This window comes from Hyperolius riggenbachi, chromosome 2 (assembly GCF_040937935.1).
Source record: "Hyperolius riggenbachi isolate aHypRig1 chromosome 2, aHypRig1.pri, whole genome shotgun sequence".
In the NCBI taxonomy this organism is placed as follows: Eukaryota; Metazoa; Chordata; class Amphibia; order Anura; family Hyperoliidae; genus Hyperolius; species Hyperolius riggenbachi.
In genome coordinates, this window is record NC_090647.1 from 71,353,760 (window position 1) to 71,374,425 (window position 20,666).

At 48.2% G+C, this 20,666-nt stretch overlaps 1 protein-coding gene across 2 annotated transcripts in view; it reads left to right on the plus strand.

Annotated features, from left to right (window-relative positions):
• LOC137545545 (hydroperoxide isomerase ALOXE3-like) overlaps window positions 1-20,666 on the plus strand; it is a 107,930-nt gene that overhangs the window by 42,079 nt on the left and 45,185 nt on the right. For both annotated transcript variants that reach the window (XM_068266903.1, XM_068266904.1), the window contains exon 3: window positions 4,471-4,675. In XM_068266903.1, the coding sequence (XP_068123004.1) occupies window positions 4,471-4,675 (205 nt within the window). The remainder of the gene's footprint in view (window positions 1-4,470; window positions 4,676-20,666) is intronic.

Sequence of the window (20,666 nt, forward strand, 5' to 3'; positions counted from 1 at the left end):
TGCATCAACTTTTATCAAGCACTACAGAGTGGATGTACTGTCTCAACAAGATCAATCGTTTGGCAGAAAGGTGCTCCAGGCGGTGGTCCCTCCCTAGGTTAGTCTTTTTTTGCTATAAAGACTTTCTTGTTTATCTCTCAGGTTGTCCCGGATGACAATTAGAGAAAGACTCCTATTAGACCTACCGGTAATGGAGTTTCTGATTGTCATCCGGGACAAACATTATAACCCTTTCCCTATCTCGACTGCGCACCTTTCTTGTTACAGTTAAGATCACTGGGATCTAGTACATTCACCTTTTTTGATGTTTTATGTCTTCCTTCATCTTGGTGTTTCTAGTCTTATATACTTTCAGACGCACTGAGGATGGAGGGTGGGCGGGGGCTTTCAATCTTCTTGGATTCGTGTTTCCACAGATCCGGGGCGGGACCAGATCTCAGGTTGTCCCGGATGACAATCAGAAACTCCATTACCGGTAGGTCTAATAGGAGTCTTTTCCCCAGCGCTTTCATGAATAAATACATTGTATTTATTAATTTCCGACTGAGACTTCACTTCCTGACTGGTGTCAGGAAGTGAAAAAAAATCGCTCTGCAAAAGCATTCAAATGCTTTAAAGGGGAACTGAAGAGAGAGGTATATGGAGGCTGTCATGTTTATTTCCTTTTAGACAATACCAGTTGCCTGGCAGCCCTGCTGATCCTCTGCCTCTAATACTATTAGCCATAGCCCCTGAACAAGCATGCAGCAGATCAGGTGTTTCAGTGGTTCAGACTTAAGGTGCGTACACACATGCGACTATAGTCGTTTGTAACGATCGTTCCCCGATCTTTACCAACGACGATCGTTACAAAAAACGAACCAACGACTATTAAGGCAAACGACGAACGAGGCAAATCGCTACAAAACAAAGTTCTGTCTTGGCGGATTTTTACCACCGACGATCGTTAGCAAAAGTGGTACATCGTTGGAAACGATCGTTCGTACCAGGCTGGACATGCGTACTTCACTTTTTCTCCAAGGAACTTTACAATTTTATGCGCAGGCGCATTAAGTGCTTTTACGTGGTGTAACGTTCGTTCTAACAATGTGATCGTTACACACTTTATAGAACTAACTTTGCTTCGGTCGTTCTTTCGTCAATTAAAAGTTCGTTCGTCGTCCTCAACGAACGATCGTTGTCGCATGTGTGTACGTAGCATTATAAGTCTGATCTGACAAGACTAGCTGCATGCTTGTTTCTGGTTTTAATCAGATACTACTGCAGAGAAATAGACCAGCAGGGCTGCCAGGCAACTGGTATTGATTAAAAGGAAATAAACATGACAGCCTCCATATACCTCTCTCTTCCGTTCCCCTTTAAAAAATCACAGCGTGCAGTCAAGCACTGGGAGGTGCAAAAAAATATTGCGCCAAAACGCTGGCGTCAGCAATTTTGATTTTTAGATGTGAACAAAGCCTTAGGACTCGTTCACACTGAGAGCTTTTCTAAGTGCTTAGTGATTTATTTATATATATATATATATATATAATTTTTTTTTTTTTTTTTTTTTTTTTTTTTAAGCTTTTGCTAATGTTATCCTATGTGAGTGTTCACACTTGAGCGACATGATTTTGTAAAAATCCCCCATAGCATTGCATTTAAAACCATACCTCCCAACTTTTTGAAATAAGAGGGACACTTAAGCCACACCCCTAATCATGCCCCTGCCACACCTAGTCACGCATACCATAAAGATTTCATAAGAAAAATGTTATATTTTTTTTTTTTAACTCAAACCACATTGGTGCTTTCTATCCTGGTTCATTTTCCTTCATATTAACATTTGAAAATTAGAAATATATCAATTTTAAAGGATGGGAATAAAGTTTAGAGTCAAACACTGGATATAGATATAGAAAATATTACACTTTAACGGACTAAGTCCTGAAAGAGGGACAAATGAGGAGGAAAGGGGGACAGTTGGGAGTGATGTTTAAAACCTCCAGCGCTTAAAGCTTTTGTAGTGTGAATCGGCCCTTAGGCATGATCTCTGGACCTACATACTGTTCAACTACTGGCAAGCGCCCTTTTATGTTCTATGGAGAGGTGGGGGTGAAAACTGAGCAGGAGAAGCATTGTTTTGAGGTCAGTCAAGTGACATTTTGTCGTTGGTGAACTAGAATGGTACAAAGAGCTCAACCATTAATTTTTTTTTTTTTTGTGAGGTTTAGTGTAGCAACAAACTATAGGTTTGGATTCGCCCAAAAATTAAATGAAAAAGCGTGGTACTTGCCTTCTTTAACCAATTAAAGGGAAACCTTTTACTACACCATCACAATGGCCTCCATTCACAAAGTGCTGGCCGGTAATGACATTTCACATACAGGTGGTTTAAGCTTAAAAACAAACGTTTTCTTAAAACCAGTTTCCTGCACAATACTCTAGATGCAAAAATGCAGCCTATTAAAGTCAATAGGCTGCATCTTGATTGTGTGCAGGGATAAAAATACCACACACGGCTCCCGATACTACAGGAGTCGGGGCTTACTGCTCATGCCCGGCCATGTGCGCACAACTTCCGTGGCCAGGAGCGTTGTGCGCAGAACACTCCTGGCTGCAGGAGCCCTCATGGCTGCACTGCACCGACTGGCCCGAAGTTCCCGGGAGCTATAACGGAGGATCCAGGAGGGGGAAGAGGATGGCGGGAGAGCGATCTGCTGGAGGAATCCCCAGGTACAGTAAAAAATCTATTTTATAATCTCAGGTACACTTTGAAGGACAACTGAGGTGAGAGGGATATTGGAGGCTGACATGCATATTAAACAATACCAGTTGCATTGCAGTCCTACTGATCTTGCTGGCTACAGTAGTTTCTGAAACAAGCATGAGGCAAATCTTGTCAGAAACCTCTGATCTGCATGCTTGTTCAGTCTATAGCTAAATGGTAGAAGATCAGCAACACAGCCAGGCAATGTGCATGGTTTAAATGAAATACAGTAAATATGGCAGCCTCCATTTACACTCCAGTTGTCCTTTAAGCTTTTGACTGTCTCGGGTACATGGCAGATTTTTAATGTTTAGTTGCCATACTCTCCACCAGGCCTGGATTTAGATCCACAGAGGCCTATAGGCACAGGTGTCCTGGCAACTTAGATTTTACCCACCATGAACTTACAAACCCCCACCAAAGTGCACCACAAGTGTGTTGACTGGAAAAGCTGTCACTTCTCCCTTACTTCCTTTGCCCGTCATAGGTAACTACAGGGTGTACATTTACAAAGGGCACCTGATGTAGGCATTCGGTGTAGCCAAAAAGTTAGTTTTTAGGTTATAAAAAGCATGCTGTTATAGGCAAAATTTATTTGGCTACAAAAGGGCTCTGGATCTAGCTGAGAAAAGTGATTACTATGACCTAGCTTCTCCCTACTCTCACACAGAAACCACCTGGTGGTGCCTAACCCCAAGACCTCCCCTGCTTGTGATGCCCAATCCTAACCATCCCTACACCCCGAATCAAAAATCTTGGCTATATAAAGGGGTGCCTTTTGTAGCAAAATCAAAAATCTTGTAGCCGAATGAAGTATATGGGCTACAAAGGGACGCCGTTTTCTAGCCGAATTGAAAACCTTGTAGCCAGAAAAACTCGGGCACCCTTTTCACCACCTAGTAGCTCATAGTTGCAGAAATAACATTGCCGTCTATGGAGGCGCCCCTTTAATACAGATGGCTCAGGTGCCCTTTTCAACTGATCCCAACTACAGGTGCCCCTTAGTATTAGGTAGCCCCCTCGATATTATGTAGCTAGAGGTGCCCCTGACTGAAGGGAGCTCTCGTCAGTGGAATGCCGAGAGCTTTGCTGAGAGTAACCTCTCATTTACACACTCAACAGGACTCTGCATAGGGAAGATAGGAAGGAGGGAGTGAGCCGCCTTTCCATCAGGTGCCTGTAGGCACATGCCTAAAGTGCCTTATTGTAAATCCCACCCTGCTCGCCAATTAAACTATACATACCTCCCAACTTTTTGAGATGAGAAAAAGGGACACTTAAGCCATGCCCCTGCCACACCCCGGTCACGCCCCCACCACGTCCTTAGTCACGCCTACGATAAAGATTTCATAAGAAAAATGTTCTTTTATCATTCAAACCACACTGGTCCTTTCTGTCCTGGTTCATTTTCCTTCATAGTAACATTTTAAAATTAGTAATATATCAATTTAAAGGATGTGAATAAAGTTTAGAGTCAAACACATTTTTAGTAGAGAAATATATATATTTATATAGAAAGAGGGACAAAGTCCTGAAAGAGGGACAAATGAGGGAAAAAGGACAGAGGGACAGGGCTTCCAAAAAGGGACTGTCCCTCTGAAAAAGGGACAGTTGGGAGCTATGTATGGATTTTATCTGTTCCCTGTACTCAGGTGTGTATGTGGAGTGTTTCACCCTTCCTCTTTGTATATCATTTCTTTACCCCCACTCTGTCTCCACAGGTGACAAACTTTGAAGTCTATGTACCAGAAGATCTTGGTGAGCTGCTGCTGGTACAGCTGTCTACAGAGCCATACAAGGCCTTCAACATGGATGCCTGGTACTGCCAGTATGTCAATGTCACCAGCCCTGCTGGCAGTCTATACCGGTTTCCAGTCTACATGTGGATCCCTTCCTCAACAACTGTGGAAATCCCAGAGGGAAAGGGTAAGGTATACTTCAGTATTAACCTGTACCGTGGATAACTGAGCAGGAATAAAATGGCGCATAGCTCTGCGGCTACTTTCTGGTGTGCCATTCAAATGCATGGAAAACTTAATTTAGTGGTTTCAAGCCTAACATTATAGCGCCCGGACACTCCTAATACAGGGAGGAAATTATGGTGGATATATGGAGGAGGGCTAGTGTCGCTGAGGGAATAGCTGCCTGTGGTGTGGGAGGGAACAGCTGCCAGGGGCAAAGTGTTGTAGTAGATGTGCGCAGCGAGTGGGGGGCCAGCTCCTGCCCTCTGTCCCTCACCTTGGGAGCCCCTCCTTTTTAAATGATACCCAAAGTGACGTGTGACACGAGATAGAGATGGGTATGTACAGTGCCTAGCACACTGTCAGGAACCGGCCCGGCGGCACGCCTGCAGATACGGTTCCCGACTGCGGGTTTGACTAGATTGAGAGGGGAAGCAGCCTTAGTTGAGCTAACACAAGGCTGTAACCCCTTTAGAACACTTCTCACTGCCACCACTAGCTGTTGCTAGACACTTCCACTCTGCTGTTAAGTGATCTGCACGCAATCCGCATTTTCATATTCGGGTCAGCTTTGCGCTTTAGGCCGAATACGGGAATGCCACACACTGTACAATTGTACAGTAGCAAGGCACAATCAGGCACTGACTTTGTAACGCAAGTTACACTGCAGTCTCTTCTAGGCTATGAGCGTCAGCTTAGTACAGCAGAAGTCAAACTTATTAAATGATTTAATATTCCAGAAAAAAGTGGAACAATGCAGAACATAATAGATACAAAAGATTTACAAAAAAAGTAAAATTACAAAAAAGTTACAAAGGTACACAAGACAGGTTGCAGAAATAAAAGGGAAATAAACGTTACCAGCGTATAAAGAACGTTGTTGCAAGAGAACGCAACTTCTGACCAGTAGTGACCGGGGCAGCTCTAGTGTCTTGGCTATCTCAGAGGAACTACAAGTTGTGACTATCCTAGGCTACTTGTATAGTCCGAAGTGGGGCCTGGAGGTATTTAATGTTCAGTCCCAAAACTAATTATTATTTAGTATTTATATAGCGCCGACATATTACGCAGCGCTGTACAGTGTGTATATGTGTGTGTGTGTGTGTGTTCACTAACTGTCCCTCAAAGGAGCTCACAATCTAATCCCTACCATTGCCATATGTCTATATTGTGTAGTGTAAGTACTGTAGTCTAGGGCCAATTTTTTAGGGGGAGCCAATTACCTTATCTGTATGTTTTTGGAATGTGGGAGGAAACCGGAGTGCCCGGAGGAAACCCACGCAGACACGGAGAGAACATACAAACTCTTTGCAGATAGTGCCCTGGCTGGGATTCGAACCAGGGACCCAGCGCTGCAAGGTGAGAGAGCTAACCACTACGCCACTGTGCTGCCCTAATGCAATTAGGGCAGCACTAATCCAATTTCCCAGATTGTTCAGTTTGTCATATCCTTTCTGTGATATGCAAACTTCAAAATTTTCCTGCTTTTGATCTTTGCAGGGATTTCCCAGGTGACAGCACTGACAGGTGACAACTTGAGCAAGGCTTTAAAGTTAACATTCCAGCAGGCTGTCGTGTGTAAATTGCAGAGTTTCCTGTTAGCCTTTGAAGTTCTCAGACTCAGTTGGTCTGGATTTGTATATTGGGATAATGGGCTGTCTACATGTACACAGAGTTCAAAAGCCATGCAGACCCAGACTATTCTTTGCCAAGTGGCTGCTAATTAGCAGCACCCTGCTACCAGAGGGACTAAATGCAAATGTAGTTGTCATTGACATACAATCACAGCTTCCCCCAAAGCCAGGCTGGGTTTTAGCAAACCTACACATGACACAGACAGAAAATGTGAAAATATGGTTTTCACCAGATCCAAATAACTATGCTGTGTGTTTTTTTTTTTTTTTTTTTTTTTTTTTTTTTCTCTCCTGTGCCTGAAATAGTTAACTATCAGGTATGTAAGTGGCTGACTCAGTCTTGACTCAGAAGGAAGTGACTGCAGTGTGACCCTCACTGGTAAGAAATTCCAACTAGAAAACTCTTTCCTAGCAGAAAATTGCTTCTGAGAGCAAGAAAGAGTTAAAAAGGGGAATTTCTTATCAGTGAGGGTCACATTGCAGTCACTTCCTGTCTGAGTCAAGACTGAGTCAGCCACATACATACCTGATATTTAACTATTTCAGGCAGAGAAAGAAAAAAAGGAGCACAGCATAGTTATTTGTGTGCTAGGCACTGTACATACCCATGTCTATCTCATTATGTCACATGTCACTTCGGGTATCCTTTTAAAGAGGAACTCCAGTGAAAATAATGTAATAAAAAGTGCTTCATTTTTACAATAATTATGTATAAATGATTTAGTCAGTGTTTGCTCATTGTAATATCTTTCCTCTCCCAGATTTACATTCTGACATTTATTACATGGTGACATTGTTACTGTGGGCAGGTTATGTAGCTGCTCCTAGCTGTTTTGGCTGTTAGAGACAGCTGTAAACAGCTAATTCCTGTCTGTGAACATTGTTACATTGTGGCAGTTTGCCCAGAGTACTGCGGTACCCAGAGCTTCTTGTGGGAGGGGTTTCAGCACAAAATCAGTCATACAGCGCCCCCTGATGGTCTGTTTGTGAAAATCATTATATTTCTCATGTAAAAGGGGTATCAGCTACTGATTGGGATAAAGTTCAATTCTAGGTTGGAGTTTCTCTTTAATGGTAGAGTCAGCACATCACTCACCTCCCCAGGTTCCAATCTTCAGCAGATGTTAGAGCTACAGGTCTTCGCCATTTCTTCTCTCTGCAGTGCCGCTCACACTGAATCAGGAAGTAGTGTGAGCGGCATTACAGAGAAGACAGTGTAGACTTGGAGCTTTAGCATCTGCCAGAGCCTGGAGAGACTGTTGCTGTATCTTCTGCTAACGACATGAATGGAAGGGCCCCCTGAGGTGAGGGATAGGCTAGAAGTCAGGTCTCCCTCCTACGCTCCACCCTCGGCCTTCTGCAACGCTGCTGGAAGCGAACCATCAAACGGTATTTCACGATTTATTTTAATAACCGTATTTACCGTATTTAACAATTTGTTTTCAATGCAAAATAGTGTTTAAAGATCAAACTATCGCCAACAGTGCTGCTCATCAGGATTCCGGATATCCGGGTAACCCGGATAATCAGAGCTTTCAGCTATCCGACCGGATTCAGATTCCGGATACCTGGACCCAAATCCGGGTAGTTATCTGCAGATAGTTGGTCGCATGCCGGATATCTGGATCCAGGTACTGTTACCATGGAGATGACGTCCATGATGTCATTCAGCCAATCAGAGGGCTCCCAGCTTAAGCCCAAGCAACCAATCAGAGGGGAACCTTGGCCAGTTCCTCCTGTATATAAGGAGGGGGCCATGATGAGCATTTCGTCCTTGCTTTGTGACTGCCACAGAGACAACTCCAGTGTGTTTGGCTGAAGCAAGTGCATCATCTGAGTGATAAACCCAGCGTTTTTGTACTTAAACACCACCTGTACACTATTGTTTTACTGTGTTGTAGTTAGCCAGTCTGTGTATAGTGTGTTAGTGTCAGTCTGTCAGTCTTTCAGCTGCAGCAGATGCCTGTGCCTGCTAGTTAGGTCCTGTGTCTTTGTCTGTGTGCTGCTGTGTGTGCACACAGTCCAAGCTCCTTGCTGCTGGCTGGCCTGCTATTAGCCTTAGTAGTTAGGTAGTTAGTATTACTGTGTTGTGTAGTTGCAGTGCTTATTAGTTGTAGGCAGGGCCGGATTACAGACCAGGCAACAAAAGCAGTCGCTTGGGGCCCCATTCAGAGTCAAAGGGGCCCCATCAGCACATAAACCAGCCCTCGCCATCCTGTCAGCGGTGGCTGGATGGTATAATGGTTAAAGGGACTCTGAGCAGTGCAGTAACTATGGAAAGATGCATATCATTTTAAAGCTCTTTCTCCTCTTTCCAATGGTATATAAACGGCCGCCCTATGCCTTTTAGTTTTCGCTATTTTCGCGATCGAAATCTCAGCCCCAGGACGGCTTTTCTCCAAAGTCGGCAGCTCGATTCAGCACAATGCAATGAAATATAAGGAACCCAGGGGGATATAATTACAAACATCATGCTGGTAGGTGTGAGGATGTAATTAATTTAATTTAGTTGTGGGTATGCTTAAAGGCATACCCACAGGCACTGCTCGGAGTCCCTTTAACCATCTTAGCGGTATGGACGAGCTCAGCTCGTCCATCCCCGCCGATGGCTGCCGGTCAGGCCCTGGTGGGCCGATTTTTACGAAATAAAAAGCAGCACACGCAGCCGGCACTTTGCAAGCCGCGTGTGCTGCCTGATCGCCGCCGCTCCGCGGCGAACCGCCGCAAGCAGCGGCGAAAGAGGGTCCCCCCAGCCGCCTGAGCCCTGCGCAGCCGGAACAAATAGTTCCGGCCAGCGCTAAGGGCTGGATCGGAGGCGGCTGACGTCAGGATGTCGGCTGACGTCCATGACGTCACTCCGCTCGTCGCCATGGCGACGAAGTAAGCAAAACACGGAAGGCCGCTCATTGCGGCCTTCCGTGTTACTTTTGGCCGCCGGAGGCGATCAGAAGAACGCCTCGAGTGCCATCTAGTGGGCTTTCATGCAGCCAACTTTCAGTTGGCTGCATAAAATAGTTTTTTTTAAATTTAAAAAAAACCCTCCCGCAGCCGCCCTGGCGATCTTAATAGAACGCCAGGGTGGTTAAGGGCTCTGCCTCTGACACAGGAGACCAGGGTTGGAATCTCGGCTCTGCCTGTTCAGTAAGCCAGCACCTATTGAGTAGGACACCTTAGGCAAGTCTCTCTAGCACTGCTACTACCTATAGGACGCGTCCTAGTGGCTGCAGCTCTGACGCTTTGAGTCCGCCAGGAGAAAAGCGCAATATAAATGTTATTTGTCTTGTCAAATGATGCCGTGAGCTGCTGATTGTCTTCAGAGCCAGGCTCTCCTCCTAGGTCCCCCTCCTGCTACTGTGCACTCTGCTGTTGCCCACTCTGCCCTACCTTCTCACAGAGAACCACAGCTGCAGCAAGAATGATAGCAGCTGATGGCAAACGCTCACTCACCTATCCATGATCCAAGCGATAGAGATCCCGTCATCTGAAACCCATCTGTCTCTTCTACAGTGCAGCCGCTTGCTCTGAACTTCCTGATTCTCAGATCAGACATGAAGTAGGAAGTAGTAATAGTAGTAGTAACAGAGCGGCAGCACTCTAGAGGAGACAGATGGGCTCCGGATGACGGGACCTCTATTGCTTGGATTGCAATAGGTTAATGTGAGTCATCTGGTGCTGTCATTCTCCCCCGCTGCGGCTGCCTTCTTTGCTGGACTATCGTATTCACTGGGATGGAGGCTGCATGGTGGCTGTCTAGTTTGGGAGGAAATCGGTTGTTCGGTGGTGGGGGTGGTTATGTAATTCTGTCTGGGGAATGGCTTCCAGTTTGGCGGTGTCCAGAGCTTTCTGCTATTGCCAGGGTGGAGATGCAGGGGGAAAGTGCTGCTGCTGTGATATCTGGCGCCCTCTTCACAGGGGTGCCCCAGCCCCTGAGTGCAAATGTCCCAGCCATTCATCTCTCACTCTGCATTTTGCCGCTGCTATTCCCTGCATTGTGCACCCACAGAGGAAAGCAGGCGGTTGCCCATAGCAACCAGTAGCTCGGCTGTCCCGGTGTGTGGCATGTTGCTGTGCAGCTGCATCTTCTGATTCTATTACGACATGATGGGGGGCACAAATCAGTTACTTTGCTTAGGGCCCCATTTAGCCTTAATCCGGCTCTGGTTGTAGGGTGGCCATCCGTCCGGATTTCTGCCGGACAGTCCGGTTTTTGGACCTGTGGTCCTCCGTCCGGCGAAAGGCAAGGGAGGACAGCCAAAAGTTCTCCTTTTCGGCCCTCTCCTCCATCTCCCTAACGCTGGTGGTGCACAGGCGCAGTGGCGCTGCCTGTGATGTCACACACGTAGCCGGCAACAGAGGTAGCGCGTCCGTGATAGGCGGGGGGGGAGGAGCCGACATCGCGCGCGAGCCAGCCAGAGCCGCACACAACTACACAGCAGGCAGCAGCCAGCCGCCATTAGCCACTGCCAGACAGTCGCTCCGTCCGCAGTCTGCACCCAGCCAGCCACTAGCCGCCGACTGTCTGCCAGTCAGTCGCTCTGCTCCTCCGCACTAGTGCCTGGCCTGCCAGTGCCACCAGCAACACTAGGCCTACCTGCTAGTAAGTAAGCCAGCAGCAGTACTAGTAGACAGTAGTGAGTCACGAGGAGTGAGGGAGGCCTGCTGACCGCTGTGCTGCCTATGAGATTGCAGTTTGTGGGGAAATGTGCTGCCTATGAGATTGCAGTTTGTGGGTGGGGAAATGTGCTGCCTATGAGATTGCAGTTTGTGGGTGGGGAAATGTGCTGCCTATGAGATTGCAGTTTGTGGTCGGCCGCCGAACTAACCTACATCCCATAGACTTTTACTATCCCTTCCCCTCCCCCAACCCTACTGGTATACATTTGATAGTGGATGTAGGCAAACTCGACGTGTACAGGGGCGTAGCAATAGGGGGTGCAGAGGTAGCGACCGCATCAGGGCCCTTGGGCCAGAGGGGCCCCAAAGGGTCCTCCCAACAACTGCAGTATTAGCTCTCTATTGGTCCTGTGCTCATAATAATCACTTCTATAGATACTTTGAATAGTGGTAATCATTAACAAACTGTTCCGCATCCCCTTCTAGCACCTCTGACACTGTAGTTGCCATTGGCAGGTTTTGGTGCGTCGTATCAATTGTTATGTATAGAGTGCTTGGGGGGCCCCATTGTAAAACTTGCATCGGGGCCCACAGCTCCTTAGCTACGCCACTGGACGTGTAGGTTATCACGTCGGAACACCGGCCCTCCACCATGTGGACTTTTGTGCCTCGGTAAGATGTCGTCCTTTTTAGGGTGTGATGTCGTCCTTTTTGGGGTTCTGCAAGTGGCCACCCTAATTAGTTGTGAGTAGTACTACTGTAAGCTGCCTGCTACTACAGATTATTGCAGTGCTGCAGCTGCTGTGCTGCTGTTCGAGCAGTGTCAGTGTGTCTTGTTGTACTCTGCGGTCTGTCACTCCGTGCTGATTCACAGTCCAAGCCCGCCGCCGATAATAAAGTACAAGTACCCCACACATCTGTGAAATCATCAACAGTCTTGTACTATGTCTGGCACTGGCAGCCGGGGGAGGGGCAGCGAGGCCAAGAGGAGAGGGAGCAACATTGCGGCCTGCGGCAGAACTGCTGACGGATGCCACAATCATTCTCCATTCCGCCGCTACCCACTGGCCGTCCAGCTGTTAGGGGGAGTCACGCTGCAGAGATGCAGCAGCTTGTTGCGGACATTTTCAAGCAGGGTCAGCGGCGCAAATTGGAGAGACTCTGCGCCTGTGATGCACCTGATGGTGGACGACGACGAGCAGGCCAGTGAGGCCACCGCCAGCCCTAGAGAAAACCTTCTGAGCAAAATTGGCTTTGCGGAAGAGACTGAGATGCTGACAGTAATGTTGGGGGGGGAGCCCGTCCATGATGTGTCAGCAGAAGAGGAGTTTGAGACGGGCTCATCATCCCAGCAGTTGTTTTATGAGGGGGAGTTTGCTCTTGATGATGAGGTGAAGGACACAGACTACCAGCGACCAGAGGGGGATGTCAGCTCTGACTCGGAGGAGGATTCAGTGGTTCTGGCACGCAGGATCAGCAATGCAGGAATTGGCAGGAGCAGCAGTGGGCATGGAATGCATGACCCACAGCCTGCTGCTCTATCTGCCAGTATCACTACTACCACCAGCTGCATCACTCAACCCCAGGCCCCCAGCCACCACTGGGAGAAAATCTGCATCAGCATCCTCTTCTGAGAAACGGAAGGGAAAACTGCAAACCCCAATATGGCAGTTTTTTTCCATCTGCCCTCACTTGATAGCAAGTTTGTAACCCCTCCACTTATGGCACCTCCAGCTTCATCAACCATCTGGCCAATAAACGCCAAACGGAGCATTTGGAATTCAAGAGGCTGAAGGATGCTGGTGCTGGCCCTTGCAGAGGTCAGAGCAGCATAACCCCCTCTGCCACTCCTGCTGACACTGAGGCCTGTTCAGGCAGCCAGTCCTCCTCAGTGGTCTCCTCTGCTCCCTCCTCGGCTTCCCGTGCAAGCCTAAAATGCTGCCACCACCACCAGACCCTGCTGAGTGACTTTTTTTTTTTTTTTTTGTCAGGGCTCAGCAGCCTCCTGGCAGCCGTCGCATACGCCAGCTGGGTCAGTTTGGAAGGGGGTGAGGGGATAGCAGCATCATCACCCTAGTGGGTGGTGCCACCCCGCAGCAGGGTCAGGGGAAGTGCAGCAGGATCCAGCTCTGATCCGGATCCATCCTCCGGCAAACCCACCGCCAAACACCCTCGCCTCAGCAACAGCGTGAAGGCCCGCCACTGCCAAGCGCTGCTGCAGATGGTCACCCTGGGGAAGAATACTGTCAGCAGACCATGTCCTGGCCCAGCTCCGAGAGCAGGAGAGGAGTTGGCTGACCCCCAGAGGCCTCAGTCTGAGAGGTGGTGGCCAACAATGGGGCAAACCTGGTTGCCGCCATCTACCGGGGAAACCTCCCCTGTCTGGCCCATGTCCTGAACCTGGTGGTGCAGAAATTCCTGCGCACCTACCAGGGGATGGACACTCTCTTTAGGGAGCGGCAAGGAAAACGGTGGGTCATTTTCGCAGCTCAGGTGGTGCCACAGCGTCCCTGGAAGCCGTGCAGCTGGAGCTGATCCTCCCACGGCACCGGCTCATCATAGACGTTCCAACACGCTGGAATTCCACCCTGGCAATGTTGGAATGTCTGGTTGAACAGAGGTGGGCTGTCAACCTCTACCTGGCCAAAGCCACCATGGAGGCCAACTTGTTGGGGACTGGCACCACCCACCTCCCGGACATCATCCTCAGTGCTGATTGGGGAAAAATGCAGCTGGTGTGCTTGGTGCTGGCACCCTCCCTGGAGGCCACCAACGTGGTCAGCAGGGACCATGCGTCGCCGGGTGACCATGGTGTGCATGCTGGAAAAGGACCTCGATGCTCTGTTGGCATCCCCCCCAGCAGCTCAAAAAAACTCACAAACCTTTAAATCCCATTCACATTTGCTTACACTCTCTCTCTCTACCTTCTGCTCTTGCAGCTGGTGATGTATCACCTAATCCCGGGCCACAGCCTGCTGCCAGACAAGATTCCCCTGCTCGCCTGCTTCACACACTTTACAGCCCTCTGTCCACAAATGACCTCAACATCTGTCTTCGCCTCAACCTTGCTTCCATCCATCCCACCCACAAACACATGCTCCCCCTACCCTGCGGTCTCTGGAATGCCAGATCCATTCGCAATAAACTTACAGTGGGCCACGACCTCTTCCTCTCCAAATCACTCACCATCCTTGCTCTCAGAGACGTGGCTCACCCCCTCTGACTCTGCCGCAGAGGCTGCCCTCTCCTACGGTGGGCTTCACCTCAGCCAAGCCCCCAGACCAGACAACAGGACGGTGGGGAAGGGTGGGTCTGCTCCTCTCCCCATCCTGCACCTTCCGTGTCCTCACTCCACCTCCCTCCCTACAATTCACATCATTCGAGGTCCACACTATCCACCTCTACAATCCCCTCCCGAGCTCCACACCACAATTTCTCGATAACCTTGCATCCTGGCTCCCACACATCCCCTTCTCTGACCTCCCCACCATCATCCTCGGATTTCAATATTCCCATCGATTAACCCAACGACTGTCGCAACCTGGCTACTCACCATAGCCAACTCACATGGCCTAGTACAACACACCAACACCCCCACCCACACTGCAGGTCACATTCTTGACCTTATATTCACTAAATCCACCATTACAGACCTTGACATCGCACCCTTCCCACCCTCAGACCATCACCTTCTCACCTTCAACCTCCTCACAGAAGGCACCTCCAAACTACCTGCCCACCCACTTGGCCGATGGCGGCGAGACCTACACTAGCTCAACCCTAGTGTCCTTGCTGACCCCCTCCATGCCATCGCCTCCACTCTCCCCACCTTAACCTGTCCTAATCTTGCTGCAGCTCAGTATTGTCAAACTCATCCGCCCTAGAGAAAGCTGCTCCCCAATATTCAGCCACAACCGCCCCCTAACCCCCAGCCCTGGCGCACTACCCATACTCACAACCTCCAGAGGGTAACGCGCCACTGAATGGAAATGGAGGAAAACTCAACTTGGATATTTTACAGTACAAGACTAACCCGTTGCAGTTCCACACTGCCCTTGCTGATGTGAAGCAAGAATACGTTAAGAATCTCATCTGAGGCTGAGCACAAGCTTCCAACCCCTGGCATCTTTTTGCCACATTCAACTCCCTGCTTAAACTCGCCCTCAGTTTCCTCCTTCTCTGCCACAGATTTAGCCACCCACTTCACCAACAAAATTGTCTCCATCAGGAAACATCCAATCTTTACCTCCCAACCAGCTCCTCCTCCACACTATCCTCCCCTCACCTCCTTCACACCTACTACCACTGAGAAAATCCCCATCCCTTCTGATTTACTCCAGCCTCACTTCATGGATTTGGCCCTAGTCCTCACTATCCTGTTTAACCTCTCCTTATCCAAAGGCACCTTTCCCTCAGACTTCAAGCATGCCACTGTAGTACCCCTGCTCCAGAAACCCTCCCTTGACCCCCTCACCCTCCAACTACCGGCCTACCTCTCTCCTCCCCCTTTGCCTCAAAACTCCTTGAGCGTCTGGTTCACAAACGCCTGACCCAGTACCTCAATGCCAACTTTCAGCAGCTTTTTGACAGTAGATCATCCCCCTACTCCTCCAGTCCATGGGCATTCACGACCTCGCCCTGACATGGCTTTCATCCTACCTCTCCAACCGCTCCTTCACAACCTCCTTCAATGAGTCTTCATCCACCCCCAAACACCTCTCGGTGGGAGTCTCCCAAGGCTCAGTCCTTGGCCCCCTACTGTTCTTCCTATACACATCCTCCTCCATTGGCAAGGTTATCTCCTCCATGGGTTTTAACTATCTGTATGCTGATTACACCCAGATCTTCCTCCATGCCCCTAACATATCGCCCACTACATGGACAAGGTCTCCTCCTGCCTATCAGTAGTGTTGGGCGAACAGTGTTCGCCACTGTTCGGGTTCTGCAGAACATCACCCTGTTCGGGTGATGTTCGAGTTCGGCCGAACACCTGGTGGTGTTCGGCCAAACTGTTCGGGGTTCGCCGAACTGCTGAATGCATGGCCGAACAGGGCCCCTGTTCGGCCGAACAGGGCCCTGTTCGGCCGAATACTGCCCCCCATGGGGTCGCAGGCATAAGGGGGGAGCATGCCCCGATCGCGGGGGGGGTCGGAAATTCCCCCCACCCCCTCCGCTAGCGCTCCCCCCTCTGCTCGCTTCCCCATACAAAAAGTTTAAAGCAAGTTCAATAGTACCTGGTGGCACTGGCTGGCAGTGGAGTGAGGAGGAGGAGGAGTCCGAGTAGCAGAGTGACGTTGAGGCCGGGCAGCGGGCGGTTCAGCGCTAGTACCCTTGTGGTACTTCCGCCCTTTCTCTGACCTCACGTCCTCGTATGCGTCATCACGCAGAGGACGTGAGGTCAGAGAAAGGGCGGAAGTACCACAAGGGTACTAGCGCTGAACCGCCCGCTGCCCGGCCTCAACGTCACTCTGCTACTCGGACTCCTCCTCCTCCTCACTGCACTGCCAGCCAGTGCCACCAGCCCAGGTACTATTGAACTTGCTTTAAACTTTTTTTATGGGGAAGCGGGCGGAGGGGGGAGCGCTAGCGGAGGGGGTGGGGGGAATTTCCGACCCCCCCCCCCCCCCCCGCGATCGGGGCATGCTCCCCCCTTATGCCTGCGACCCCATAGGGCCCCCAAAATGGGCATGTTCGGGGGTCCCATTGACTCCCATTGAGTTCGGCGTTCGGGCCGAACATGCCGAACATCTGGCCCATGTTCAGCCTGTTCGGCCCGAACCCGAACATCCAGGTGTTCGCCCAACACTACCTATCAGCTATCTCCTCCTGGATGTCCGCTAGGTTCCTGAAACTAAATCTAGGCAAAACTGAATTTTTGATCTTCCCACCCTGGTCATCCCTGAACCTCCCAGATGTGCATGTCACTGTTAACCACACTACCATTCGCCCTATCTATCTTTCAAACCCGCTGTCTGGGTGTCACCCTGGACTCTGCACTCTCCTTCACTGCCCACATCCAAAACCTCACAAAGTCCTGCAACCTCCACCTTCGTAACATCTGCAAGATCCACCCTTTCCTGACCTCCAAACTCCTCATCCATGACCTCATAATTTCCCGCCTTGACTACTGCAATGCCCTTCTATCTGTCTGGTCTCCCTATGGCTCGAATAGCCCTACTGCAGTCCATCATGAATGCAACAGCCAGAAGTATCCACTCCTCCCATCGCTCCACCACAGTGGATCCCCTCCGTGAATCACTCTACTGGCTTCCTATCCAGTCCAGAATCAGATTCAAGATACTGTAGCTGACCTACAAATCTGTCCACAAAACGTGTCCAACATACATTTCTGATCTTGCTCAGAGGTACACACCTCAACTCCGCTCCTTGAATTAACTTTGTCTGACCGCCCCCCGCATCGCCCAGTCACATGCACGCCTCCAGGACTTCTCAAGAGCTTCTCCAACACTATGGAACTCCCTTCCTCCACCCATTAGGGCAGCCCCCTCCAACATCTTCAAGAAGGCCCTCCAAACTCACCTTTTCACCCTGGCCTACTACCCCTCACAAGTGCTCTAAACCCGCAGCTGAACTCTGATCCCATACCTTTTGTGTCCCTACCTCTCCCTCTAGGTTGTAAGCCTTTGGGCAGGGTCTTCCTTTTTGTGTCCTACCTTATCAAGCACCTCCATTACTGTGAACCTATGCTATGCATTGGAGTGAACCTTACTTGTCTAATCTCCATGCTCCATCCAGTGACTAAGCATTACCTTCCCTTCTACTCTTACTGTGCTGTGATCTGGTTTTTCTTGTATTCCTGTATTGTCGTATTGCTGTATGTCACCCCTAAATATTGTATGTAACCTAAACTGATGTACAGCGCTGTGTAATATGTTGGCGCTTTATAAATACAACAAATAAAAAAAAAATACCTGTGCTGCTCATAGATGAAAGCAAGTTCACACAGAATACATGTGACGGAGTCTGGAGATGGCACGGAGAGTGTTCTGCTGCCTGAGCCATCCTCCAGCATGACCAGTTTGTCAGTGGGTCACTAATGGTGGCCTAGCACTATGCTTATTGATCAACAATGGGTGCAGACAAACTGTTAACCTTTTTTCTATGGTACATTCATATTTGGTGCGATGGGTTCTGGAAAGTGACACGGTGTATATTGAGCATTTACAGTAGCAGTAAAGCATACTTTCAGTTTACTGTATGAGTCACACCTCCCTTCTAATCTGACTTCTCACCATGGTTGTGATCAAATCACAAATTGTGTATAGTTGGGTAGAACCCTAAGCCATAGTCTGAACAAGACTGTAGATAAGATGGCTCTGACTCTATTCGCTGCTTGCCTTGAGTAAAGGACCGAGGATCTGCCATATGCTCATAGTGGCAGTGTTGAAATGCGTTCCTGTCTTTTCAATGCACTAAAAAAATGAATTAAATTTAGCAAACAAGATGGTTTTTCAGGTATCTTCAAATTCACTACACATATATGGCAAAGTTCTGTGGGTCCAGACTGACCTTGGAGGCTGTGGCCTGGAAAGAACAATGTTGGCTCACCTTGATAAACCCTTGTCAACACGGTACTTTGAACTAATGAATACTACTCCTAGCCTAACTAGATGTCAGTCGCTGGAATAGGGAGATTCCAGATCTCGATGGCACAGACTAGGAGATCCTGCAGGATTTCAAGACAAAAGGCCGCTTAATACGGTTTAAGTTTCTGCACAGGACATATTCATCTTATACATACGCGCAGGTGTTTAATAACTCTAACAATCCCAATTGTCGTGTGTGGTGGGATCCGAATCCTTCTTCCACATGTTTTGGGAATGCCCGGTGGTTGGTTTTTCTTTCCAAAAAAAAAAAAAATGCCTTATTTAATATCCTATCAATACATCTGCTGGTTTTCCTTGCTTGGCCTATTTGATGGCATTCCCCTGGTAAGCGCTATCAATATTCGGTGAGAATTTTGATGTTTTTAATGCACAAAAGGAGATTTTGTGTACATGGATAAGTCATCGACTAACTTGTGGAAACGTCCAATTACAGGTGCTGTTTTTTTTCTTCTTCTCCCTTTCTCTGTCCTCTTGTATGTTTCCCCCCCCCCCCCCCCCCCCTTCATCCTTTAGGCTACCTCGGTACAGGTTGTAATACGGCTATACTAGAATATGCACAAGTGGACGTAATATTATCTTGGTAATAGATTTAGCCAATAAATGTCTTCAACTGACAAATGACAATGATGCATGTTTCACTACTGCTTAGGCGTGTATTGCACTGTACCTGCTAGGATTATGTAGCTCTGTTATTGTGTAAGTGCCTTTCCCACATTTTTCTACTTTCCCTGTTCTTGTTCTGTATAATATTGATTTGTTAGAATGCTTTCCTCAATGTTTCCTGATGCCTAAGATTGGTAAAGGCACACTTGTTGGACATTTCCATAGCAGTGCACTATAGTTTAAATTTTTATAAAGGGTTATTTGGTTACAACAAGCTGAACATGCATCAGAAGAAGGCCTCTTGCACACTGCATGCATTTCCGATTCAGATTCCGCTTTTTAATCCAGTTTTTACATCTGATTCAGATTCCGATTTGCAGTGTGCAGGGAGCAAACTGCAAATCGGAATCTGACTCGGATGTAAAAACTGATTAAAAAGCGGAATCTGAATCGGAATCACTTGCAGTGTGCAAGAGGCCAGAGGGTTGGTCAAATCCAAGTTGATGTGGTGTTTATAAATTTAATCTATGCAGCTTGAAAATGGAACAATGCAGTAACTCCAAGGCTTGGGGTGTGGGTTTTTTTTTGGACTCTGAGCACCTCTCATGGGCATGCCTTAAGCCAGACTACTTCCAACAGTCGTGCTATGACCCCTCTGGAGGAGCCTCTTGCAATGGCCATGCATGTCACTTCCTCTTCCTGCTTCATTCAGTGGTGCACTTCTCTAACAGAGAAGCCAGGGATGACCCGGAAGTTATAACATAGCCAAGATGGCAGCGGCGATTTTAAATTGAAATCTAATAGAAATGATTTGATGTAGAACGGCGATTCAGGCATCAAATGAAAGCACACAAGCTACAGAAAGGTAAGCATCTAAGTACTTTGCAGTACTGGTCAGTCTTAAAGGCATGCCCATGACAGGGGTGGGTTTTTTTTGTTTTTGTTTTTCCCTTTAAGCTTCATATATTTGCATACAGAAGTTGCATAAACCTGCTTTAAAGAGGAGCTGTCAGCCATACTATCTCAGAAAAACAAACACATATATAAGTACTTGCTCTATTTAGCGTATGTATTGCACGGTTCGCATTTTGAATTTAGAGTTGTGTTTTGTTTTTTTTTTTTTGTTTTTTTTTTTTGTTTTGTTTTTTGCTCTACAGTTAAAAACAAAAAAACAAAAAAAAAACAAACAGAAAATCCTTCTTAGCATTTTTCCATTTTAAGTGTGGCTATTTTGCAGCCAATCCTGATGTCCTTTCCTCCCTTACTCTCCTCTGCCTGATTGTGTATGTGTATGCATTTGACCGCCCTCAACTATAGAAAGTGCGTAGTCTCAGCATGAGAAATATTGGCCAATCAGAGAGGAACAGAGGTGTGGGAGGGGAAAACAGGAGGGAAAGAGGCTTCAGCCAATCATTAGTTTAAGCCTGAGGGGAAATAAAGAAGCAAAAGGGGACAACCCAGCGCATGCCCTGCAACT